The 27,222-nt window shown below is 35.8% G+C and overlaps 1 protein-coding gene across 2 annotated transcripts in view; it reads left to right on the top strand.

Annotated features, from left to right (window-relative positions):
* CORO2B (coronin 2B) overlaps positions 1–27,222 on the top strand; it is a 232,616-nt gene that overhangs the window by 116,640 nt on the left and 88,754 nt on the right. For both annotated transcript variants that reach the window (XM_074294705.1, XM_074294706.1), the window contains exon 2: positions 9,480–9,680. In XM_074294705.1, the coding sequence (XP_074150806.1) occupies positions 9,480–9,680 (201 nt within the window). The remainder of the gene's footprint in view (positions 1–9,479; positions 9,681–27,222) is intronic.

Here is a 27,222-nt window from a genome sequence, read left to right as displayed (position 1 = left end):
GGACAAGACATTCAATCTCTGTCAGACTCAGTTTTCCTCATCTGTAAAATGCTGATAATAATAGCACTTACCTCCCGGGTTTCTTATAAAATCCAAGTCATGTCATATTTAGAAAGTTCTTTGTATGGCTTAAAGCTCTGGAGAAAATCCACCTGTTTTTATAGCTTCTTCCATTTTGAAGCTAAAAGCCTAGTTTAAGGGAATAGATTGAGAGACATTGTGGAAAAAGTCAGCTTCAAAACAAGGAACATCTAACTTCAAGTTAGTCCTATCCCTGATTTATAATAGCTATATTATAATAGCTAACATTTATATTATCTTTTTAAGGTATAAAAAGCAGTTTATAAACAGTATCTCATTTAATCCTCACAAGAACTCTAGGAGGCAGATGTTCTTATTATCCCCATTTTATAGATGGGGAAACTGAGGCAAGAAGGTTAAGTGACTTGCTTAGGATCACTCAGATAGTGAGTATCTGAATTTGAACTCACACCTTCCTGTTTCTGGGTTCAGCACTCTGTCTGTCATGCTGCCTACCTGTATGACCCTATTGCCATCTTGGGAGTCAGAAATTTAAGTTCAGAGTTGAAGTTTGGAAAGTTAAGCTGGTTGAGTTTCATTAACTGTGTCTTTAACCCTTGGATGGTGAAAATCCGTGGTTGAAGGCCCTAACAACCATTTTCCTGCTTTTGTATTAATTTTCAACTCAAATAGCACATATTGAATCCCCAAATTTCAGACTAAAGATTGCTGACATTTGGGAAGTCCATTCGCTCAATCTCCTTTCAACTGAATTCCACAATTCACTTCTCCCCTAGGAAATCTGTTTCTTGCCTATAAAAAGAGGAGGCTGCCCTAGAGGACTTTAGAGATTGCTTCCTAAAACTTGGTTTTAAGGTATTTTGATGACCACATTTCCATACAACTGGTTTCCTTTGGAATCTGCTTTGTAAATTTTGCTGTTCTGAGAAAGGACCCATAGATTTCTTCAGACTGCTGAAGGGTTCTATGACACACAAAAAAGTTTGCATCCCCTGATTTAGGATTAGAAAGAGCTTTAAAGGTCATATGATACTTAATATCATGGCTGGCACAAAATAACAATGATAACATTTATTTATTCCTTTATGGCCTGCAAAATGTTTTACATAATATTATCTCATTTAAGTTTAGCAATTATAAGTCCAAAGACCTCTTTTTAATGCCTGATTTTCTACTAAATTGTATAGCTTGGATTATTTCGACAGTTTTTATTAATCATCCATCACACAACAACTCCTTGAGGTGGCTGCTACTATTAATATCCCCTTTTTACAGATGAGGAAACTGATGTCCTGAGAAGTTAAGTGATTTGCTAAGGATAAATGTTTAATATTTAAACTCAAATAAATGTTTAAGATTTGGACTTTTAAGTCCAGGACTCTTAAGCTGACAGACTCTTTCCAGTTTGAAAGATTTCTGAGATAATCTAGTCCCATTTCTCATCCCATGGGGCATTCCATTCTAGAACAGGGCTATGAAAGCAGAGGTATATGGAAGTGCCTTCACCTAACCTTCTCTTTAGAAAACTATTAGCTCCCTGGGTTTCAATTTGATCTTTCTTTGATATGAAAAGCCTCCCAGGCCTCAGTTGCATAACCAATGGGCTGTGTCCAGCTTTGGTCATTCCTGTCTCCTGTCCTACCAGCCATGAATAGAAGAGGGGGTTGTCACAGGGAGCTCACAATTCACTGACCCCTACATTTCTCTGGGACATTAGCTTGTGCACCTCCCTCTGCAAACTGTTTCCAGAGTCCTGAGGTCTGACCTACACACTGGACAAAAAGACCTACCTACTTGTTCCAGCAGGCAGGGGAACGTGAGATGATTACCAGCTCTCCTGGGGAGGGACCTACTAGAAAAAGCTCTTGCAAACTGAGGGAGTTGGGGGAGTGGCCCAATAGGTCAGCATACCGAGGAAAGTCAGCCTGCAGCCATGGCACGTGAGCCATATGGTGCTAGGCCCTTGTCTCCTGGATGCAAAGACTGCCTATCAGTTATGTGAAAGGGGAAGAAGTAAAAGGTCCAGTTAACTTATTTGCTGCTTCATAAACAAAACAGCCAGATGATTGAATTTTTCACTTATTTGATCCAGAAGTCTTTTCTGAAGAGATCTCAGTGAAGAATTATGGAACCATTGAACGATGACATTTGCCTCAGACCTTAGAGGTCATCTTGTCGGACTCTTCCATTTTATATTCCAGGAAAATAGACCCAGGAAAACAGAGATGGCAAGTGAGTCATTTAAAGTCATATGGCTAGTCCTTGGCTGAGTAAAAATAAGATCAATTAAAGAGGAGGAGAGAGTTCAAATGGGAGGCAGAAATCAGGGAAGGCCTCTCAGAAGAGGTAGCATATGATCTGATATTTGCAGACAAGAACCAGGCATGGAGGATTCTTTGAGCAAATTAACTGTAGCAAGAGTTGGAATTTGGAAAATAGCTAATAGTTCAGTTTCGTTTAAATGCAGAATTTATAAATGGTACTAGTATGAAGTAAGCTGGAAAGTAGGTCACATTGTGGGATAATGATGGCTAATATTTATATAGCACCTCCTATGTGACAGATACTGTGCTAAGTGTTTTACAAATATTATCTCATTTGGTCCTCACAATGTTGAAAGCTAGTCCTATTAAAGATTTCCATTTTACAATTGAGGAAACTGAGGCACCATAACTTAAATGACTTGTTCAATGTATCTGAAATTAGATTTGAATTCAGATCTGTTCAGCACTCTCTGTACCATATAGCTGCCTTAAATGACAAGCTGAAGCATTTGTATCTTATCTTAGAGTCAATGAGGAACCATCAGAGGATTCTGAGCAAGGAGTGACATAATGAATAGGGAAGTCCTTAAGCTTACTTAAGGGATGAGGAGAGTATTGGAACTTTTTTATTTGGAAGTGATTATTCAATGAAAGACTGACCCACAGTCAATTCATTAGAACCAGATGCAAATAACAACACAGCAACAATAATAGTGATAGTGATAATGATGAAAACAGACACTTATGTGGTGATTTAGGGTTTGTGAAGTGTTTACATACATCTTTCATTAAATCACCATAATAACCCTGAGAGGTGGGCTCTCTAGTGCACTAGTGTCCTAATTTTTCTCTATCCCCTCTAGCATTTGTCCTTTTTCTTTTCTGTCATGTTAGCCAATTTGAAAGGTGTAAGGTGGTGTCTCAGGGAAGTTTTAATGTGCATTTCTCTAATCAGTCATGATTTAGAGCATTTTTTTCTTGTAATTATTGATAACTTTAATTTCTTCTGAAAACTGCCTGTTCACATCTTTTGATCATTTATCAACTGAGGAAAGGCTCTTCTTTGTATGCATTTGGCTCAGTTCCCTTATTTATTTGAAAAAGGATAGAGTGCTGACCTTGAAGCAGGAGAATCTGAGTTCAAATCCAGCTTCAGACACTTAATACGTCCTAGTTGTGTGATCCTGGCAAGTCACTTAACCCCAATTGCCTCGGAAAAAAAAAAGAAAGAAAAATGAGACATTTATCAGAAAAACCTGTAACTCCCTTATCTCCCAGTTTCTGGTTTTATTTTTAATTTTAGCTATAGTCATTTTGTTTGAGGAAAAATTTAATTTCATGTAATCAAAAGTATCTATTTTACTTCCCATAATTTCTTCCTTTTCTTTGATCATAAATACTTCCCTTATCCATAGATCTAACAAGAACATGCTCCTTTAGTTTGGTTATGATATCACTCTTTGTGTCTAAATCATTTAATCATTTTGACCTTATCTTGGTATGCAGGGGGAGCTGTTAGTTTATTCCTAATTTCTGTCAAATTGATTTCCAATTTTCCACGCAATTTCTGTCAATTGTTGAGTTCTCACTTGGATCTTTTGATTTATCAAACACTGGATTACTAGTTTTTTGTTTTATTTTGTTTTGTTTACTACTGCGTATTATGTACTTTATCTATTCCACTGATTCACCATTCTATTTCCTAACCTATACCAAATTGTTTAGATGATTATTGTTTTTTGTAATATAGTTTGAAATCTAAAACTGCAAGGCTGCCTTCCTTAATTTTTTTCATCTATTCCCCTGAAGTTCTTGATTTCTTCAGATAAATGTTGATACTATTTTTGTCTAGTTCTATAAAATAGTTTTTTCATAGCATGATTAATATGACACTGAATAAATAAATTAATTTAGATGGGATTGTCATTTTTATTACAGGTTTGGCCTACCCTTGAGAAATTAACATTTCTCCAATTGTTTAGATCTGTCTTTATTTGTGTAAAATCTGTTTTGTAACTGTGTTTATAAAATCCCTGGGTTTTTCTTGGCAGGTAGTCAGATTCTCAAGTTATTTTAAATGGAATTTCTCTTTATCTTGTCTTGCTGGGTTTTGTTGGTAGTATATACAAATTTTGATGTTTTATATTGGTTTATTTTATAGCCTGAAACTTTGTTGAAGTTGTTAATTATTTCAATTAGTTTTTAATTGACTCTCTAGGGATCTTTATGTGTAGTATCATATTATCTGCAAAGACTGTTAGTTTTGTTTCCTGATTGCTTATTTTTATTCCTTCAATTTTTCTTGACTTATTGCTATAACTAGCATTTCTAATGCAATATTGAATAATAGTGATGATAATGGATAACCTTGCTTCATTTCTGATCTTACTTGGAAGGTTTCAGGTTTATTTCTAAAATAGATAATGCTTGCTCTTGATTTTAGATGGATATTACTTATCATTTTAAGAAAAGCTTCATTGACTTTTTCTGCATATTTTGATATAATCATGATTTTTGTTGTTATTTTTAATTGATATAGTTGATTATGCTAAACCAGTCCAGCATTTCTGGTTTAAATCCTACCTGGTTATAGTCTATTATCTTTGTGATAAATTCTTTGCTCATGTTTTATTTTAAAATATTACATTGATATTCATTAAAATATTGTTCTATTGTTATTTTCTCTGTTTTTGTTCTCCATGGTTTAGATATTACAATCATATTTGAGTATAAAAATTATACAGGACTTTTCTTTATCTTTTTAAGAGTTTGTTGGGAGTAATGGTTACTCAAACATTTCATAGAATTCACTTGTGAATTCTTATTCTGGGAATTTTTTTTCTTATTGAGCTCATTCATGATATGTTCAATAGTTTTTTTTCTAAGATTGAGTTATTTAAGTATTCTATTTTTTTCTTCTGATTATCTGGGCAATTTATTGATTTTGGTAAATATCCATTTTATTTAGATTGTCAGTTATATTAGCATATAATTAGATGAAATAACTCCTAGTAAGTGCTTGGATTTAATTTCCTCTAGTGGTGAATTCACCCTTTTCATTTTTTGCTATTAGTAATTTGGTTTTCTTCTTTCTTTTAAAATTAAGTTAACCAATGCTTTATTTTTGGGGGGAAATAAACTCATTTTATTTGTTTAATTTTTTTCTTTCAGGTTTATTAATCTTTTCTCTTATTTTTCAGGAATTTTGTTTTTGCTTTGTCTGAAATCATGATTGCTATCTTTGCCTTTTTTGCTTTGGCTGAAGCACAATAGATTTTATTGTATGTGTCTCCCTATTTCAAGCGTGTTTCTTGTAATTAATGTTGTTAAATTCTGCTTTCTAATCCATTATGTTATTTGCTTCTGTTTTATTGATGATTTCATCACAGTCATAGTTATGATTACTATACTGTGCATTTCTCTCTATTTTATTTTCTTCTACTTATCATTCTCTCTCTTTTTATCCTGTATCTCCTCTAAAATTTATTGTCCTCCTTTCTATCACATTCTTCCCCCTCTACCATCCCTTCCTTTCCCCTCTGACTTCCATGTTGGATAAGATAAATTGTACTATCAGTTGACAGTTGATAATATATATATATATTTTTTTTTTCTCTTTTTGAACCAATTTAGATGTGAGTGAAGTACATCCTTTGCCTATCTCTTGAACATCATTTTTTCATCTCCATCATAAACACTCTTGCTTATATGCTTCTTTTGTGTGAGATAATTTTCCCCAATCTATTACTTTCTTACTCCTTCTCTCAAGGTATCCCTTTTTCTTACTTACTCATTTTTTTTACTTTATTCCAACATAATTAATTTGCTTCCACACTCTCTTTCTGCATAGAATCCTTCTATCCTAATAGCGATAAAGTTCTTAGAAGATATATGTATCATTTTTATAAATACAGAGTTTAACTTTATTGAATCCCTTCTGCTCTCTCTTTCATGTTTACCTTTTTGTGCTTCTTTTGATTCTTGAATTTGAAAAACAAATTTTCTATCCAATTCTGATTTTTTTGTTAAGAACACTTGAAATTTCTCTATTTCATTAAATTCCCATCTTTCCCTTTGAAAGATTATACTCAGTTTTGCTGGGTAGATTATTCTTGGTTTTGCCTTCTAGAATATCATATTCTAACTCACCCACTCTTTTAATATGATAGCTGTTAAACCTTGTATGATCCTGAGTGTGGCTATTTGAATAGTTTCTTTCTGGCTGCTTGACGTATTTTCTCTTTGTCCTAAGAGCTCTGGAATTTGGCTATAATATTTTTGGGAGTTTTCACTTTGGGATCTCCTTTAGGTGATTATTGGTGGATTCTTTTGGTTTCTATTTTACCTTCCGGTTCAGGGATATTAAATTAATTGTTCTTGATAATTTCTTAAAATATGATGTGTAGACTCTTTGATCATGGCGTCTTAAATTATCTCTCTTTGACCAATTTCCCAGTTTATTTGTCTTTTATAATGATATAGTTCACATTTTCTTCTATTTTTTTATTCTTTTGTTTTTATTCAACTTTTTTTTTCTTGTTATCATGGAGTCACTGGTTCTAATTTTTAAATTATTATTTTTTCAGTGAAACCTCTTTTTTCCATTTTGCCAATTCTGCTTTTTTAAATAATTATTTTCATGACTGAATTTTTGTACCTCTTTTTTTGTTTGGCCAATTGTTTTTAAGGGGTAATTTTCTTTAATATTTGTTGTGTCTCTTGTTACTTTTCACTCATGTCCTATGAAGTGATTTAAATTAAGTCATACAGCTAGTGTTTGAGGCCATATTTGAATTCAGGTCTTTCTGATTTTAGGCCTGGCACGATATCCACTGTGCCATTTATCTGCCTCAATGTCAATATGATATCTACCAACAAAGTGCAAAGGACATTACAGAAGAAAATAAAAGATTATTCATAGTATCATAAACTTAAAGTTAGAAAGGATCTAGTACCAACCCCCCACCCCCAAATTGAAAGATAATTAATAGTTAGGTAAGGCACAGTGGATAAAGTGCCAGGCCTGAAGTCAGGAAAAGTCATCTTCTTGAGCTCAAATCTGACCCCAGGCACTAACTGTCACTGTAGGCAAATCACTTAACTCTGCCTCAGTATCCTCTCTCATTTATAAAATGAGTTAGAGAAGGAAATGACAAATCACTCCAGTATTTTTGCCAAGAAAATCCCAAAAGGAAAAACAAAAACAAAAACAAAAAAATGAACGAAGCACAACATCATGTTGTTGTCATTGTGACCCTAGTTCTGTGGTATCCAACTAGGCCATGGAAATACAGGGGAAAAAACAACAATAAAAAACTTAGTTGGTCTTCACCTCTAGGTTCCACTGTAGTAGACGACAAAAATGTTGCATCCTCATTCAGGATACTTACTCTCTTACAAGAAAAGAAATCCCAAATCAGATATCACTCTTAATTACCCCTGGAATACATACTATTTGCTGTATAGTTTGACAAGATTTGAATGCTTCAACGCAATTGATCCATACAACTAAGAAAATAGCTCTTAATTGGTGGAGTAGTAGTTTTACTTTCTTATAAGGGTCAATCTGATTTAAATAAATTTAAGGTGGCTAAGTGGAACAATGGATAGAATATTAGACTTGAGTCAGGAAAACTTGAGTTGTAATTCCTTAGATTCTTTTAGCTGTGAGACCTCAGTTAAGTCATTTTACCTTTTCCTTACACAGTTTCTGTGTAGCTCACAAGGTTGTTGTGAGGATCAAATGAGATTCCGTGTGTACATGACTTTGTAACCTATCACCATTATTTTTGAACACTCCATGTAACAAGCCCCACTGGGTCACATATCATGGCTAATGTACTAGAGTCACATCAGTTACATTGCTGAGTGGGTTAGGGAACCTCATGGCAGCTCCCAAAGTGCAGACACTGAATCACATCCTCAGACTTCCTAAGGGCAAGAGCTGTGTTTCTTTCTTAAGCTGGGAACTCCCTGAAGGTGTGCACCATGCTTTCCTTCCTTTAGACTGACAACTCTCTGAGGAACTTGTTTCTTCCTTCCTGCAACTCTTTTTCAGGATCTAGATGGTGGCAAAAAAAAAAAAAAATCCATACTGGATGTGTCTAGCTCTCACTGTGACTTTTCTTGCCCAGGAAAGCACAATTTGATCATATCACTTTCCTTCTTAAAAATCTTCTATAGTTCCTATTTTTATGCCTTTGTGCTGTTCCCCTCACCTGTAATGACTTGTCTTCATCTTTCAGAATCATAGGATTATAGATCTAAGGCAAAAAAAAAAAAAAAGAACATTAGAGGTCATCTAATACAACCCCATCATTTTTACAGATTCTTTCATCATTTTCTCTCTCAACACACCTGTCTTTCAAAATTCCTCACTTTTAGTGGGGGTTATCACCATCGTTTCTGTATTTTAGGTTTGTATTTTCAGAATTATCCTTGACTTTTCACTGTCTCTTACTCTGTTGTTTCAGTCATTTACCAAATTTTGCCATTTCTACCTCCACCACATCTCTCACAAGCAGTCCTTTCTCTCTACTCAAATTAGCTACTGCCATAATTCATAGCTTCTCCAAAAATTCCAGTGAATCTTTATAGTCTCCAGGATCAAATAAAAATTTTTCTGTTTGGCATTTGAAGCCCTCACTCTGCCTCATGTTATCTTTCCAGCCTTTTTTTACACATTACTTCCTTTTACACATGTTATTGCTGTTCCTCAAACGCAGTGCTGTACCTCCCATTTCGGTGCCTTTGTAGTGGTTGTACCTCTCTCCCTTTCCTCCCCCCAGGCCGGAAAGGTGCTTCCTTTTCACCTCCACAAAATTCCCAGATTTCCTTCAAGACCTAGCTCAAGTTCCACTTTATCAATGAGATGTTTCCTGATTGCTCTAGCTGAAGTCATGACTCTCTCTTTCCCTTTGAATTCGTATCACTCTCTTCCTGTTGGCACTCTGCCTACTGTGAGAACATTCTGCCCTGTGTTGGGCTCATCTTTATCTTAGCTTCAGTATTGGGTTACAAATTTCTTTAGCGGAGGGGTCTAATTTATCTTTGTACCCTCAGAATCGAGCATAGTACCCTGGAAACAATAGATGCACAGTAAGTATATGTCAAATGAAGGAAGGAAGCCTGGTGGGACTGATGCCATACATGGCTTTCCCCTCTCCCCCACAGATGTCCTGGCGCCCGCAATACCGAAGTTCAAAGTTCCGGAATGTCTACGGGAAAGTGGCCAACCGAGAGCACTGCTTTGACGGCATCCCTATCACCAAGAATGTGCATGACAACCATTTCTGTGCTGTCAACGCCAGGTTCCTTGCCATTGTTACAGAGAGTGCAGGAGGTGGATCCTTTCTTGTAATCCCCCTGGAGCAGGTATGATATTTTTGCCTCCTTTCTTGAATGCAGATCAGAGCATTCCAAAGCACCCAGAACCCCTTTTATATCTCCTAGAAGAAATCCTATAGAGAATATCAAATCCAGCCTCTTCTCCATTAGCCTGAGGCTGCTCATCTAATTTGTGGGAAGTCCTGTTTCTTGTTTTTTACTTCTCCCTTTTCTTCCCTCCCCTGAAGGAGACAATATTGACCAACTATTAACCTTTGAGGCTCTGCATATGGAGATCACATTTTTTGGCACATTAAGTTGGAGGGAAGGAAGGAGGGAGCGATAGTTGCCCGAGATTTGACAGATTCAGTGTGGTACAGTGGTAGGAGCAGTGACTTCCAAATCCGAAGTCTTGAGGTGAATCTTAGCCTTGCCACTTCTTAATTATATGATTCATTTTCTATTTCTGGGTCTTACCTTCAGACTGTAAAAGGAAAGAATAAATTAGATGATTTCTAAAACCTCTTTTCTCTCTTAATTCTGTTATTATTATTATTTTTTGGCAAGGCAGTAGAGGTTAAGTGACTTCCCCAGGATCACACAGCTAATAAATGTCAAATGCCTGAAGCTGAATTTGAATTCTGGTCTTCCTGACTCATGGGCCAGTGTGCTATCTACTTGTACTATCTAGCTGCCTCTCTCAATCCTGCTGTTGCTATTTCTGTTATATTGTCAAAGTTATATCATAAAAGTTCTGATTTCTATTAATAATTGATAAAAAATATTTTTTCCAAGGAAGTTTTGTAGTACAATGGATAGAGTGCTGGCCCTGGACTCATTTTTTAAAGTTGAAATCTGGCCTTAAATACTTACTAGATTTGTGATCCTGGGCAAGTCATTTTACCTTATTTGCATTAACTTCCTCATCCATAAAATGAGCTAGAGAAGGAAATAGCAAACAATTGCATTCTTTTGCCAAGAAAATGCCAGATGAGGTCATAAAGAATATACACAAATAATAACAATAACAAAGACTATTTTTTTCAGGGAACGTATTTGGATTTAAATGCCATGTATGAATGGGGGAGTGGTTTTCTTGGGAAGTATCTATGTTAAAATAAAATTATTAATTTTAAAAATTAAAATATTTTGTAAAACATCTTATGATTTGGAGTCAAAAGACTTGGAATTTTTAAGCAATTTGCTGGCCACTATTGGAAAATCATTTAGCCTATCTGGGCTTTAGTTTCCTTATTCAAAAAGTGAAAAGGTTATCCTATATGATTTTTCATATCTTTTCTAAAAGATTCCTTTTCTAAGTGTTGCTAGTAGGAAGGGGGCAGAGTGGGAAGGCGGAAGAATGAAACAGATACCTACAAAAAAGAAAAAATAGCAATGCCTTAATGTAACATTTGAGATCTTCAGCTAAGAAGATTCCGGATATTATTTTCCATCTTTGCTCCCTTGGCCCCCTGCTCTATAATTCTCCCCCACCCACCCACTCACCCTTGCGTGACTTTGGCAAATTAAATCTGCAAAGCCTGGATCATAAAAATTTTAAACTCCCAGCCACTCTGCAGACTCTCCAGAGACACGTGGGAGTCGCAAGAGTCCTGTTAAGTGCTATCTGTCAGTCTCACTTATTTATGGCTGAATTCTCCTCTCCCTGCTGACTCATTCCTACTCCTACCCTCCACTGAGTCTTTAGGAAGAATTTTACATGGAAGTCTTCCTTCCTGAAGTTTCCTGCATCAGCCTTTGATAGAAGATGGATTTTGGAGGCCCTCCTATTTGGGAAATACATATAAGGAAGGGGCTTGGACCAAATCATTCCTCTCAGTCAGGCTGGCAGACAAAACCACATCATGGCACTTGATACTGCAATGAGTGAAGATTGTGATGGAACTTGTGCTTAGCAAACATGAGTAGCATTAATTTGTCTCCTTTCTGGGAGTTTGATAGGTATTCTGGGAAGAATACCTCCCATCCCACCCTCAGATACAGACAGTCCTAGAATCTAGTCCTCAGTAGAGATACAGCTCTATGGCTGGATTGGGTAGCTTATGACAAAAGGCTATTTTTCCATGTTGTGGGCCAGTCCCCATCTCTGCTTGGCCTATACTCTCTTATTTGTAAGCCATTGGCTCACCAGCACACACCCTATCACTTTTTCCAAACCCTCCAGCAAATCAGAGCTGGCCTTAGAGTCTTGGTCCTTAACTGTGGAAAGGTTACCCATCTATTTGCTTACATTTCACAGGATATATATATATATACACACACACATACATATATACATACATATATATATGTGTGTGTTTTAAATATATAAGTATACACAGATGTACAATTTTCTTTAACACTATATTTTCATCTGGAAAAATCAGATTTTTTTGTAAATGCAACTTAAATCTTTCTTGTAATTTGGTAAAAATTTATCAGTATTCCAAACTTATAAGTAACTGGTTTGATTATGATAATGTCTCATTTATCTAGCATGGTGTATTTTTTTCTTCTGAAGCAATTGGGGTTAAGTGACTTGCCTAGGGTCACACAGCTAGAAAGTGTTAAGTGTCTGAGGTCATATTTGAACTCAGGTCCTCTTGACTTCAGGGCTGTTGCTCTAACCACTGCACCACTTAGCTACCCCTTGCAGGAATCAATGAAAGCACTGATTATATATCAAACCTTGTGCTAAACACTGAGATTACAAATCCAAGCAAGCAACAAAGACCTTGCCCCTAAAGAGATTATATTCTAATAGCAAAAGACAACACAGGGGCAGCTAGGTAATGCAGTGGATAGAGCACCAGCCCTGAAGTCAGGAGACCCTGCATTCAAATCTGGCCTCAGACACTTAACACTTCCCAGCTATGTGACCCTGGGCAAGTCATGTCAACCCCAATTGCCTCAGCAAAAAAAAAAAAAAAAAAAAGACAACACATATTTGGAAAGTATCAGAGGGAAGGGTTCTGTTAACATGACATTGAATAACATTATGGAATGAGATTGCAGGAAGACCTAAGTCAGAGAAAGAAAAGTTGGAAACTCCCCAATCAGAGGCCAATTTTCTGAGGGTGAAATGTTCAGTCCTCGAGGGAGAAGAACAAATGATAGGGTATGGAGATGGCTAAGAACTGAAGTAAGATCAAGGCCAAATAAGACAAGTTTGTCCTTTGAGGATCTAAGCTCTTATTATTTTAGCCATTTTATTTAGAAAAATTCCTCAAATGTGTTACTCATTTTGTTTTTAGAAAATTTTGATCATAATTTAACTTTTTTGATGACATAAATTCATCATTATGAATTCAATTATTGAAGTATGATAGCACATAGAACACTAAGACTACTGAGGTTTTTCCCCTATTCTGAATGGCCAAAGGCCACCATGCTGAAAAACTTACTAGAAAGCAGACTAAAAACAAAAAACCATTCTGCTTTGTATGAATCTCCTGTCAACTCTATCATTTTGATGCATTGTGTTGTTGTAATATGTCAACATTTCTCAGTATTATCAGGATATCTTCTTGCTGTTTTAATTTAAATACAGTTAACTGGGCAAGGGCCTGAGGATGCTGCAACCTTTCTAATAACAAAGTATATGATCTTTATAACTGTTTGCTTGACAAAGACTATTTTCACTTATATAGACATTATAAGTTTGTTACAAGAGGCTGAGGTTACCACCACCAAGTCTGATCTCCAGATAAATGAATTCTCGTTGTAATTGTCAAGTGATTAAAAACTCTTCCTAATTATGTTAAAAGGAAAGTGGAAAAGGAAATGATCAATATCAGTGTCAGAATAGACTCCTTTCCCCATCTTTTCTTCCCTCCCCAAGTCTGAGAATGAGGTGGCCATGGGTGGAGGGAGAAAATGCTTAAATTATGGACTTTTCCTATGGACGTTTTGCTAGGAGAGAGACCACCAGTGTTTGGAGCCCTGGGACATCTTGTCCCACAGCCCACCTTTACAAGAATGAGTTTAGCCCACGTTGTGACAGAGAGTATATTGCATCTCTTCAAATTTACTTCCCTTTTGAATTAAGATTTCTGTGCTTAAATTCTCCCAGGATGAGAAAGATAAACAAAATAAAAGCAGAACAACCTTCCACATTCATGGCAAGGACAGTCATGAGACTTGGAGGAATGAGCATAGCTCTCTCTTCCCTGTTGCTGCTATATAGGTCATTGTTAAATCAACCTGAGTTTGAATTTCCACTTAAAATTCAGACCAGAGCTCCCAACATCAGACCCTAACTCTCTCATTTCTGGAGTGGAATGCTAAACTGCAGATGTAAGGAACTGTAATCAGCATTCTAATTGCTTGGCACAGCTGGAAGGACCTTATGAATATTCCAAAAACGAGGTACTTTCTCCAAGTGGCCTGATTAACACTTGGCCTTTCAGTGCTGCCTTCCTTTCTCCTCCACCCCTTTGCCATTTCACTCAGCCCATGCTGGCCAGGGCAGCAGAATCCAGACCATCATTTTTTGTGCTTGGAAAGCTTGTTGTTACTGCTGTTGCTGCAATGAAACCCAAAGGCCAATAAGCCTCAGAAGTCCTGACCGACAATATGATGCAATGAATAGAGTGCTGGGCTAGAAGCTGCAGGGTCTAAAATATGGGGACCATATAGACTTTAAAGGTGGAAGGGCTCTTGGAGGTCATTCAGTCTTATGCTCTCGTTTTACAGTGGAAAAAACTGAGATGAAAAGAACTTAGGTCAAGAGAACTTTAGATCTAGTTCTGGGCGCTGAGACGATTTGCTGCATAAATTTGAATGTCTCTTTATCTCAGTTGTCTCATCTGTCAAAGAAAGATAGTTTGCTTACCTCATGTATTTATTTTGATGAAATAAGTTCTGCATAAATATATGTGTATATATATGTATATATATACATATACATGTAACATGTAGACTTACATATGTATAAGTGCTTCAAAATTACGGAGTGTTTTAGAAATGGAATTTTGTTATGAATATCATTATTATGAAAAAATTTTATTTATAAGTCTCAAGGAAAATGATGGAGAATGAACACTGGATTCAGACCAGTGATGTAGATTCATTTACTGGCTCTACTACCACCTATTTGCATGATCTTTAGTAAATTACTTAACCTTTCTAGGCCTTAATTTCCTCATCTGTAAAATGAGGCAGTTGTCCTAGATCAAGGATTCTTTTTTTGTGTGTCATGGATCCTTTTGGTAGTCTGGAGCTCATTTGATTTTTAAATGCATAAATTAAAATAAATAGCATCGCAAAGGAGTTCAATTATATTGAAGTATAGTTATCAAACTAATTTTTTTTTTAATTCATAGATTCCATTGAAATGTATTCATGGATGCCTTGGAGGTCTATGGATCCCAGGTTAAAATCTCTGGATTAAATGAATTGTAAATTCCCTTCCAGTTTCCTACAATCCTTTGAGCCAATATAAGAAAAAATGTCAAGTATTCTCCATCCCCACTGAGAACCAGGCAAGTAAGAGTAGACTTAGATGATAATAGGAGAGATTTAGTTGTAGTAGATGGGATCAGCAAGACAATATTAAGATTCCTGGGCCACTCCCGTTAACAAAGAGAATTAGTTGAAGTAATCCCTATCTAAAGAGGTTGAACAAGAAAACTTCATTATTATCCCCATACCTGATCTTTGTCCCCTCTCCTCTGCCCCGATGTCCTGCCCCAAGCTTCTGTGTGTTTGTCTCATGAAATGTGGGAGCCAAGAGATACCTTATGAATAGAATCAATGGAAATTTTGAGGTGCCTTGGGAAATTGTACGTTTTTGTGCACAGAAAGGATTTAGTAGAATGTAGAGAGAGCCTTCAAATTTGGCCATCTAACCTGCTCCCTACCAGTGTCTAAAAATAGAGTTGGATTATTGCATTCCTGGGAAACCAGAGTCTCTGGAAATAACCAGTCACCTAGTTAATTCATATCCATATTTAGCTGAATATAATAAAGGTAACCTAGATACTGTAAGACTTGTTCTGGGCTCAAATCTCTTTTCTTTCCTATTAAAAAAATCCATAGCTTCTGCCTTTCCCCAACCTGTTAGGGAATAATTGGTTTGTCTTAGAGCTGGAAAGTCATAACAGTCTCAGGCCCAGAGAATGAAAATCACAAACAGAGATAACAAAGATGGCCCACTGTGTTAGCTAAGTGTCTTTCCTGGAGCCAAAGATAGTGTTCCTTGTCAGCTACTATTTGACTTCAAATTGGCCTTCCAGGTTGGGAGTGAGGATGAGGTGGGGATAGTAGCTACATCTTCTCATGCCCAGTGAACTGGTTTTCCTTTCCTTAGATTTTTGGCTACTTTTTCCAGCTCATCAGGATTAGTTACAGAATGGGACCCTCACATACCTTACCTTTGTATAGACTTACTGCAAGAATGGCCATATGTCTTCTATACCAAATCCATTAAAGACCAAGATGCTCTTTTTTTCTGCTCTAAATCTCACTTTTTTTTCATCTATCAAATGAGAATAATGTTATCTATACTATTTACCTTAGGATTTTTGTAAGGATAATGATTGTGAATCTTTTCGACAGTGAACAATAGATAAAGTAGCCAAAATTCTAGAGAAAATAAACTCAGTATTTGGATACAGAATGGAACCCTCACATCACTTACCCCTTTGTATAGATGTGCTACAGGAATTAAACATCCATCCATGATTGTGAAAGTGCTTCAGAAAGTTCAATATACTTTTGAAATAGGATTTAGTATCATGATCATGACAAATCTTGGAAAGTGATCTCTTTATAAGTCTCTTGAATTTGGAGTCTTGGGACCTAAGTTTGATTCCTGACTCTGATATTTAGCTGTGTGATCTTAAAGAAGTTATAATTTCTGTGGAGAAAGATAGTAGGTACTTTAAAATATTTGTTAACTGAATTTGTGCTGCCCAAAGTCAAGAACCAACTTGAGTTCCCATGGTCAGAAGGCTTGGTCACAACTTGATGAGGTGTCTATATGTGACAGGTACTATGCTTAGAGCCAGAAAAACTTTAGGTTCACATTTGAATTCTGATGTTTACTAACTAGATAAATCTGGATAAATCATGTGACCTCTAAGCCTCAATTTCTTCATCTGTAAAATGAGGAGACTGGAGCACCTGGTTTCTGAGATTGCTTTCAGCTCCATGAGAATCCAGATCATTGAAATAATTGAATCAAATTGGGTTTTTTTCATGACTATATTAAGCCTAAGTGACCCAATCCCAGATAAGTATGGAGGAATCAGAAGTCTAGTCAGTGTTTGTGGATAATCTATTTGGAGAAGAATAGAGAAGAGAAGAGAATAAAGAAAATTGGAGCACATGGACTTTCAGGGACACATTGCCTACAGATCACTCCCAATTATGTTAAAAGTACTCTTCTCTTTTAAGCCCATGGCCACATTCCTTCTGTACCAAATCTGTTAAAGACCAAGGCTCTTCTTATTTCTGGATCTTTTCAGCAGTGAACAATAGAATGATTGGTAGGCTTCTGAATCTTAATGAATAAACAATTACTTTGTGTGTGTGTGTGTGTGTGTGTGTGTGTGTGTGTGTGTGTGTGTGTGTTTAAGATAGAGGGGGGGGAGAAAGGGGGGGAGGAAAAGGGAGGAATTAAGGAAAGGAGGAAGCAAAAAAGAAAGATAGAGAAAGGGAGAGAGAGTGACAGAGAAAGAGCTAGAGGTAAGAGGTGAGAAAAGAAGGGTGAGAGACAGAGATAGACAAAGACAGAGACAGATTCTCCAAGGAGAAGAGCAAAACTACTTCCTGGTTCTCTGAATTCTAGAAGACTCAATCACTTTACAATCAACAACAACAAAAATTTTAGTGCCTATTTTGTGCCAGGCACTGGTGATGCCAGACAAAAGGGGAACAGTCCCTGCCCTCAAGAAGCTAACATCATAGTGGGGGAAATAACACATAGACATATAAGCATATGCATGATATATAAGAAATGAATACAAGGGAGTGTGGAGCACGAGAATACTATTAGCTGGAAGGATTAGAAAGTCTTCATATAGCTATTGTCATTTTAGATGAGTCTTAAAGGAAACCAAGAGGCAGAGGTGTGAAATGAGTACATTTCAGTCATGGAGAACAGCTAGGAAAAGAGAATAAAGATGGTAGATGCAGCATCTTGTATGCAGAAAAAAATACCCCAAACCTCCAGAAAACCAGTACCTGAAAGCTCCATTTGCTACTCTCATATACTAAATTGTTTCCATGTCTACCACTCTGCCCTCATGAATATTCGACATAGCATCATACTCTTTGCATTCTAATGCTATGCCAGGTAGAGGGCTAGTGGAGTTGTCATCAATTTCGAAAGGACAATTCTGACAATTTTGAAATCAAAGAGGTCCTGCCCTATTAACAACAGAAAACTGCTGCCTCAGTCCAGTCATATGATATGCTGGGATTCATATTCCTCCTACATTTCTAAATATAGATGAGTAGAGGAATATTCCTTCAAAATTCTAAAGAGTTAGGAGGTAACAGAGCACCAATTGGGAATCATGATATTGCCAAAGATGGCAGAAGAAAGAAAAAGGAGGTGGCAACATGGGAGTTCATGGAACATGGGCTTATGTAATAGAATTTAAGGTTGTAATGAGCAAAGTCTGTGCCCTTCTGTTTATCCTGTCTTTACTATATTTTTCCCTACCCTTTCTATAGCATCCTTATTCATCTGGTCTTGCTCTGTGGTCATTTATCAGGTTTCAGTTGTTAACTATAAGGCTATATAAATAATATTTTTAATAATCACCATGGGAGAAAACATTTTTAAATCTTAATCAAATGATAATATTGTATTGTTCACTTTTTGAAGTGGACTAAGTTTATCTAGTTCAAGCCCCTCACTTTGTGGAAGAGAAAACTAAAGTTGGAAAATGACTTGTTTAAGGTAACCAGAAATTCAATAAAGTAGCAGAGCTATGAGGGATTGACATCTATGTTTTCTGACTCCAATTCTAATGTTCTTTTCATTATGACATATTTGAACAAGACTATAAATGCAGATAGAGGAATACTTAGATTTATTTATTTTTATTTTTTATTTATATCTTTTTAGTTCAATAATTTTTTCTTTCAATTTTTTTAATTAATTAAAGCTTTTTATTTTCAAAACATATTCATGGATAATTTTCCAATATTAATTCTACTTTGCTTTCTAATTCCCCCTCACTTCCTCCATCCCTTCCTCTAGATGGCAAGTAATCCAATATATATTAAACATGGTAAAAAATATATGTTAAATCCAATATATGCAAACATATTTATACAATTATTTTGCTCCACAAGAAAAATCAAATCAAAAAGGAAAAAAAATGAGAAACAACAACAAAAAGAGTGGAAATGCTATGTTGTGATCCACATTCAGTTCCCACAGTCCTCTCTCTGGGTGTAAATAGCTCTCTCCATCACAAGATCATTGGAACTGACCTGAATCATCACATTGTTGAAAAGAGCCACATCCATCAGAACTGATCATCATATAATCTTCTTGTTGTTGTATACAATGTTCTCCTAGATCTGCTTACTTCACTTAACATCAGCTCATGTAAGTCTGTCCAGGCCTCTCTGAAATCATCCTGCTGATTGTTTCTTACAGAACAATAATGTTCCATAACATTCATATACCACAATTTATTTAGCCATTCTCCAGTTGATGAACATCCACTCAGTTTCCAGTTTCTTGCCACCTCAAAAAGGGCTGCCACAAATATTTTTGAACATGTAGGTCCTTTTCCCTTTTTTATGATCTCTTTGGGATACAAGCCCAGTAGAGTCATAGCTGGAGCATAGAGAGTATGCACCTTTTGATAGGCCTTTGGGCATACTTCCAAATTGTTCTCCAGAATGATTGGATCAGTTCACAATTCCACCAACAATGTATCAGTGTCCCAGTTTTCCCACATTCCCTCCAAATTTCATCATTATTTTTTCCTGTCATTTTAGCCAATCTGAAAGATTTTTAGTGTTACCTCAGAGTTATCTTAATTTGCATGTCTCTGATCAATAGTGATTTAGAAATGGTTTTAATTTCTTCATCTGAAAATTGTCTGTCCATATCTTTTGATCATTTATCAGATGAAGAATAGTTTGAATTCTTGTAAATTTGAGTCAATTCTCTATATATTTTAGAAATGAAGTCTTTCTTTGAATGTAAAAATTTTCCCCAGTTTATTTCTTCCCTTCTAATCTTGTCTGCATTAGTTTTGTTTGTTCAAAAACTTTTTAACTTAATGTAATCAAAATTATCTATTTTGTATTCAATAATGAACTCTAGTTCTTGTGCTTAGAGATCTAGAAAGAGAATGAAACTGAATTCTAAAAGTCTCCATACACAAAATTGAAATATATAATTATTTCTTTTTTTCCCCTTAATACTATTTTATTTTTTCAAATTAAATGTAAAGAGTTTTTAACATTCACTGTTATAAAATCTTCATTTCCGATTTTCCCCACCTTCTTTCTTCCCCCTCCCAAAATGGCAAGTTATCTGATATAGATTATACATGTATAATCATATTAAACAGAAATATACAATTATTTCACAGAAACATCTAAAACTTGATTCCACTTGGGAAATATCCTGCAGATGCCTTGTCAACCTCTTTGTTCTGTGTAATAGTTTAAAAAAAAATCTTAAGTTATATAATGGGGCAAACATGGCTGATGTCATGGATTCAGTCTCCTACACAAAATCTCCCTAAACTTCAGTAGTAAAAAGAGCAAATTAAATTTGATGATATCACAGGCCCATTTGGTATCTAAACCCTATGCTCTTATGATCTAGACAAAAACTATAAGTAGTATTATGACAAATACTACCACTATTAATAATAACCATAATTTATATAATAAATACTATCACATTTTATCTTTGCAATAACTCTGGGTAGTAGGTGAAATTATTATTCCTTTTTGCACATAAGGAAACTGAAATATAGAATGGTTACATTATTTGCTCTGGGTCAGACAGTTAACAAGTATCCAAGGCCACATTTGAACTCAGGTTTTCCTAATTTGATATCTGAAGCTCTATCCAATACACCAAATCAGCTTCAATGATATAAAGACAGTAGATTTGGAGGCTGACCTAGATTTAAATCCCAGCTATACTACCAGCTAGACAGATGTGTGACCTTGAAAAACTTTCTTGGTTTCAGTTTAATCATCTGTAAAATGATTGGGTAAGATTGAATTCCTATGATTTCTTCTACCTCTAAACCCTATGATCCATTCTTCATATCTTTATTGATCACTTATTTTGGAGCTAGCACAGTGAGGGACATTGGGAGAATACAGGAAAATGAGATAACCTTTGCCCTCAAGGGACTTACAAAATGGGACCTGACATAGAAAGAATATTGGATATAAATTGAGAAGACTTGTATAACTCTTGTCTGTGTGATGTCAGACAAATCACCTTTCTGTAACTCAGTGTCTTCATCTATAAAGTCAAGGGTTTGGAATACATGACTTCTGAGGTCTCTTCCTGCTCCTGGAAAACTGTCATCCTTTGACCTTGGTGCTTTTCATGACCCTAAACTCTAAAATCTCTCTGTGGCTCCCTACGTTTTTCTGTGAAGCTCTGAGGCACCTCTCCTGATGTGCTGTTCACCCCTTTCCAAGTGAATGCAGAGCACATTCTCTAAATCCATTTTTCAGATTACTGTCATTTTCTCTTTGTTCCCCACTTGGTTTGGTGCAATTTACATCTCAAAGGCTGTGACAGTTTGAATATACAGTAAGTGACTGAGAAAAGGGAGAGAACCGAGGTTCCAGAGAGAGAAAAGCAAAAACTTTGGTTTCATTAGTCTGAAATCTTAAGATTGACAGCCTGACTTTTATTTTTCCCTTTTTTGGAAGCATGGCTATGGCTTTTCTGTGTAGAATGATGGTCCTGGAGCTCAGCTCAAGTGTACAGGCAAGGGCTTGATGTGATACTTCCCCAAAGATAAAGGCAGGGCTCCTCTGAGGAAAAATTTGTAGTGCTAATGCTACTGCAAAGCTCACCTTCTTTATCCCACCCACAAAGAAAAAAAAAGAATCAAAGTATCCCTTGGTTATGTTAATTGTCAGAATGAAATCTTGGGGTGGGGTAGGGGTTCCAAGAAATCAAAAAATCTTAGTCCCTTCCTCCCTGACACATATAAACTATATGGTCAGAGGTCAGCTCCTCTCTAAGGACCACCTTGGTTAGAAATAGCTTTAACTGATGTTCAGTGAGCCCAAGAAGGGCAAGGAAAAAGATGGAGCCAGGACTAGAAATCCATTGGCAGGAGGGAGAGGGGGGGACTTCCAAATGAATTGGCTAGAATACCAAACTGCAGGATTTATCATCCAGCTTTTCATTTTGAGAAGCAGGGTGATGAAATAAGTGGAGGGCAAGGCTTGGAGTCAGAAAAAACTCGGGTTCAAGTCACACTATTGATATGTGATATTTGTATGATCTCTGACAAGTCACATAAACTCTTGTGCTCTGGGTAACCCTCCATGACTATTTCAGGATCTGTACCAGTGTGGAGGGAGTATCAGCCTGAGTGAGCACCCTTCAGTCTTGAAATCACAAGATTAGACAGACTCTTTGTAATTCTTCAAGTCTTTCATTTTAAAATTAGGTCTCTCTCTCTCTTTTTTTTTTTTTTTAAAGAGTCATGTAGGAAGGCATGATGGATCAGCTGTTGGTCTTGTAGTCAGAAAGATCTGAGTTTACCCTCAGATACTTGACTGTAAGAGCAAACCATTTAACTCCTCTTAACCTCAGTTTCCTCATCTGTAAAATGGGGTTAATAAGAATATGTATTGCATAGGATTGTTGTGAGAATTAAATGAGTTAGTATATGTAGAATACTATGTGGATATTAGTTATTATTATTGCTAATAATAAATACTATATTACTATAGTTATATAAATACCATGAAAAAGTATTTTATATATAGTATACTAAATACTATAAATGTTATGTAAATAATATATAAACATTATATTACTAGTTACATAAATACCATAAAGAAATACTTTATATCTTATAGATACTATACTAAATACTATAAATGCTATATAAAGTAATATTACTATAATTAGAATATACTACTAATAATAAATACCATATTATCATAGCTATATAAAAACCATAAATATTTTATATATTATAAATATTATACTAAATAATATAAATAAATACTATGTATAAATAATATATAAATACTACAAAAGAATATTATGAAATAATATATAAATATTACAATAATACAAAAATATTACCCAAAATGCTATATTATATTATATATAATTTTCAGTGCAATTCATCCTGCTATTGAAAACATATATGTATTAATATATTATATTTTTATATATTATTATTTGTTGTTGTTGTTGTTGAGGCAATTGGGGCTAAGTGGCTTGCTTAGGGTCACACAGCTAGGAAGTGTTAAGTGTCTGAAACTAGATTTGAACTCAGGTCCTCCTGACTTCAGGGCTGGTGCTTTATCTGCCCCACCTACCTGCCCCCATTTTATAATATTTTATAGTAATAATAATTATTATTACAATTATATGTAATTATAATATATAATAAAATATATAATGATTTTTATAATATATATTATTATATTACTACTAAAAATACTAATATAGGGCCCTTTCAGAACCCCCAGTGTATGATTGTGGATTCTACATGAGATATTCCCTACTATCTTGGGATCTATAGCTGGGTAAGTCAATAGGTTAGATCCTGGGACTGAGGAAGCCAAAGTTCTGGGTTTGGTCCCCATGTAGGCTAGTTAGCTTTGCTCTTTTCCCAGGGTACAGACTATACTCCTAAACTCATTGTAGAGGCATAGGTCATTTTAAAAAAGGAAATTTATGATTTAATTGATATAGAGAATTCCTGATGAGGAATCTCTGTCTACCAATGAATATTAGCACCTGTTTATTAAACATAGACTTCCAGGAAGTGAGGGATTAAGTAACTTGATTAGAAATAACCAGTAGTGGTCAGAGATGGGGTTTGAATCTCACTTCTCCTCTAGGCCAGCTCTTTAAAGATCATTAGAGTAGTAAAGTGCCTTCTAGAGCTTCTAATCCAAGGGGTTCTTAATCTTTTTTTGTGAATCATAAACCCTCTTTGACATTCTGGTTAAATAGAAGACTAATGACCCCCTCCTCAAAAAGTAGTTTTAAAGCCATAAAATAAAACACAAGATTACAAATGAAACCAATTATATTGAAAGTAAGGCGTAATTTCCCCCCACTCAGCTTAAGAAACTCTATACTTGTCCTTCATTTTAAAAATGAGGACCAAATAAATAATGATTTATGACTTCACTCATATAGCTGCCCTCTCCACAAATCATAACTCTCCATGTAGATCTTTTTCATGAGTTGCCATGACCTCCCACCACCCCCCTTCAAAAAAAATTATCATCTAAGGGCCAGGACCTTGTTGATAAGCTTCTCCAAACTTAGCTAGGCTGTTTCTCAGAGGATTGTCTATAGTGGGATATGCCAATAATAATAATAATAGTCATATTTCTGTAGCACCTTATAAACATTTTCCTTAGACCTTTGAGATAAATAATACAAAAATATTTTGGTAGTTTGGAACTGTGATTCCATCAGGGTAGGGAACTCCTAATGTGGAAATACTCAGCTGATGGAAACCAGCATTTGATCAATATCTTATAGTCTTAGAGCTTTGCCTGGAGCACAGAGAGGTTAAGGGATAATAACAAAAGAGTTCTGTTTAGCTCTAGATCAGTGCTCTTAAGTGAAAATGAAAGTTAAAAGGAAAGTAGATTTTCCCAAGATCACACATAGTTGATTAATGGTAGAAACAGAATTAGATACTTTCAGGCATATTGAAATGGCATCAGTCTTGGTCACAAAGGAACCACAAGTGTAAAAGAATGTGGTCATCCTGCTATTGAAAATAAAAGCACATTCACTCCTGATACTAAATAGCATAACATCAACATCATACAGGAATTGCTCTTTACTTGTTTTTTAGTCGTGTCCAACTCTTCATGATGTCATTGAGATTTTCTTGGCAAGACTGGAGTAGTTTACCATTTCCTCATTTGACAGATGGGGAAACTGAGGCAAATGGGGTGAAGTGACTTGTGCAGGGTCACACAGCTTTTAAGTGACTGAGGCTAGATTAAACTCATGAAGATGAATCTTCCTATTTACTGCATCACCTACTTGCTCAATATCAGATAGTATTTGTAAAAGTACTTAGCATAGTATATCTGACAAAGCAATTGTTATATAAATGTTTATTCTCTTCTTTCTACAAATACAAAAATGTTTTTGTTCTTTCAGGAGAAATTACATGTATATAAATATGTACCAAATTAATACAAAGTAATTTGGAGAAAAGTGTGGCACAAGTAACTAAGGGGATAAGGAAACAGTTCATGTAGATGGTCCATGATGAGTTTTGAAAGAGATGAGGGATTTTAAGAGGCAGGAAGTAAAGAGGGACTGCTTTCTAACCAGAGAAGACAGCCAATGGAAAGGCATACAGACAGGATATGGAGGAACATCAGGAAGACTTGTTTGGCTGGATTGTAGAATATGTGAATGGGAGCAATATATAATAACATTGAAAAAGTAGATCAAGACCAGTTTGTTAAGATTTTTAAAGGCTCAAAAGAGGAATTTATATATAATTCTGGAGGTAAAATGAAGTCAATAGATGTTCCAGCAAGCCTCATCAGTTAAGGAATGCCCTCCAGTGAACTCATGTTCTCACAGGGAATCCATCTAGCAAACCGAAAGCTTCCTTGATTTTTTCCAACATCACAAGAGTACCAATGTAATTCTCTGTTTACTTTTCATCCCTTGTTCTTGACATATGACTAGACCATCTTCTCTTTTGCCGTACAGTTCCTTTATTCCCATTCTTCTTTATGGGTCTTTTGTTGGTTATATAAACATAGTCTTCTGATATGTACCAAACATCTATTTACATTCTTCTCCATGTGATAATTACCTTTATTTTTTTAATGCTTCTATTTTTTATTTTATTTTTTTTGTTTATACATGTACATTAGATTTTAATACACATTTCTTATGAATCATATTGAGAAAGAGAAATCAGAACAAAAAATCACATGAGAAAGAAAAAGAAAAAAAAGTAATCATGGTATGTATTGATTTATATTCATTCTCCATAGTTCTCTCTCTGGACACAGATGGTATTTTCTAATCAAAGTTTATTGGGATTGCCTTGGATCATTGAACTTCAAAACAACCAAGTCTTTCATAGTTGATTGTTGCACAATCTTGCTGTTAGTGTGTACACTGTATTCCTGGTTCTACTCAGTATCAATTCATGTAAATGTTTCCAGAACTTTCTAAAATCAGCTTATTCATCATTTTTATAGAACAATAATATTCCATTACTTTCATATGCCATAACTAATTTATTGGTATTCACTATTTTCCAACTCTTTACCATGGTAATCATCTTTAGTTCAGACTTGCATTTTAGGAGAATCATAGCAAAGCTCCCCAATGGAGCCAGTTTGTGGTGTCGGTCACAAATTTTATAAATTTAGATATATTCTGCTGTCATTCTCTACTGTAGGTGGAATGGGGGGAAACCCCTTCTAAGGTAAGAGGGCTTGGGCAAGGTTGGAGAAGAAAAGGGAAGAGTCCCTGAAGGCAGTCTGCCTCTAGCCCTCTCAGCCTCCCATGGTCTGAAGGCTCAAGAAAAATCACCCAATCCTGTGGGAAAACAAAAAGTCAGATATTAGATTCTCTTTTGGAGCCTGTGACCAGAGTCCTTTGCTAAAATCACCTGGGTTGTAGACAGAGTATAGAGAATTACCAATGACTTCTCAGGCTGAAGTCCAAACTTCTACCACTCCCAGTTCTCTCTCTTCCCCCTCCCTCACAATTAAACCAGAATCTAAAAATAGTCCATAGGACTGCATTTGTATTCTTCTTGACATCCATTCAAGTGGATCCTGGTTGGGTGGGCTGGACAGTTCCTTGAAACTTTTGTGTTGAGCTGCTGATTCTACTGTGAGCTAAAAACATCACTGAAGAGGAGATCTCTTTGTTGCTATTACCTAGGGTTTGGTAAGTTTCCTTTAATATTTATAGTAGTGTGTCCTGCTGGGAGGAGAAGACAGAATCTTGGGTATTTAAACTCACAATGGAATTTGGGAGAGTTGAGATGAGGCTCTGATTGGTATGAATATGCAAGGAGGAGTTTGGAGTCCCTTTGAGCACTGTGGTGGGAATTGGGTCAAGAAGGAAAGAAGGTAGAGAGGGAGGGAGGGAGGGAGGGAGGAAAAGAAAGGAAAGGAAAGAAACAAAAAAAAAAAAAAAGGAAGGGAGGGGAAAAGAAAGGAAGGAGGAAATCAAGCAAGCGGCATTTTTAAAGCACTCCTGTGCAACACACTTTGTTTAGCACTTTACAAATCTCATTTAATCTTCTTAAGGATGGTGCAGGGGTGGGGAGATAGATGCTAATATTATTCCCATTTTACAGTTGGACACTGAGGAAGATACAGGTTAAATGACTGAAGCACAGTTACATAACTATTAAGTGTTTGACAT

This window comes from Sminthopsis crassicaudata, chromosome 2 (genome assembly GCF_048593235.1).
Source record: "Sminthopsis crassicaudata isolate SCR6 chromosome 2, ASM4859323v1, whole genome shotgun sequence".
In the NCBI taxonomy this organism is placed as follows: Eukaryota; Metazoa; Chordata; class Mammalia; order Dasyuromorphia; family Dasyuridae; genus Sminthopsis; species Sminthopsis crassicaudata.
Note: the sequence above shows the minus strand (reverse complement) of the source record. Positions and strands in the feature narration are given on the sequence as shown.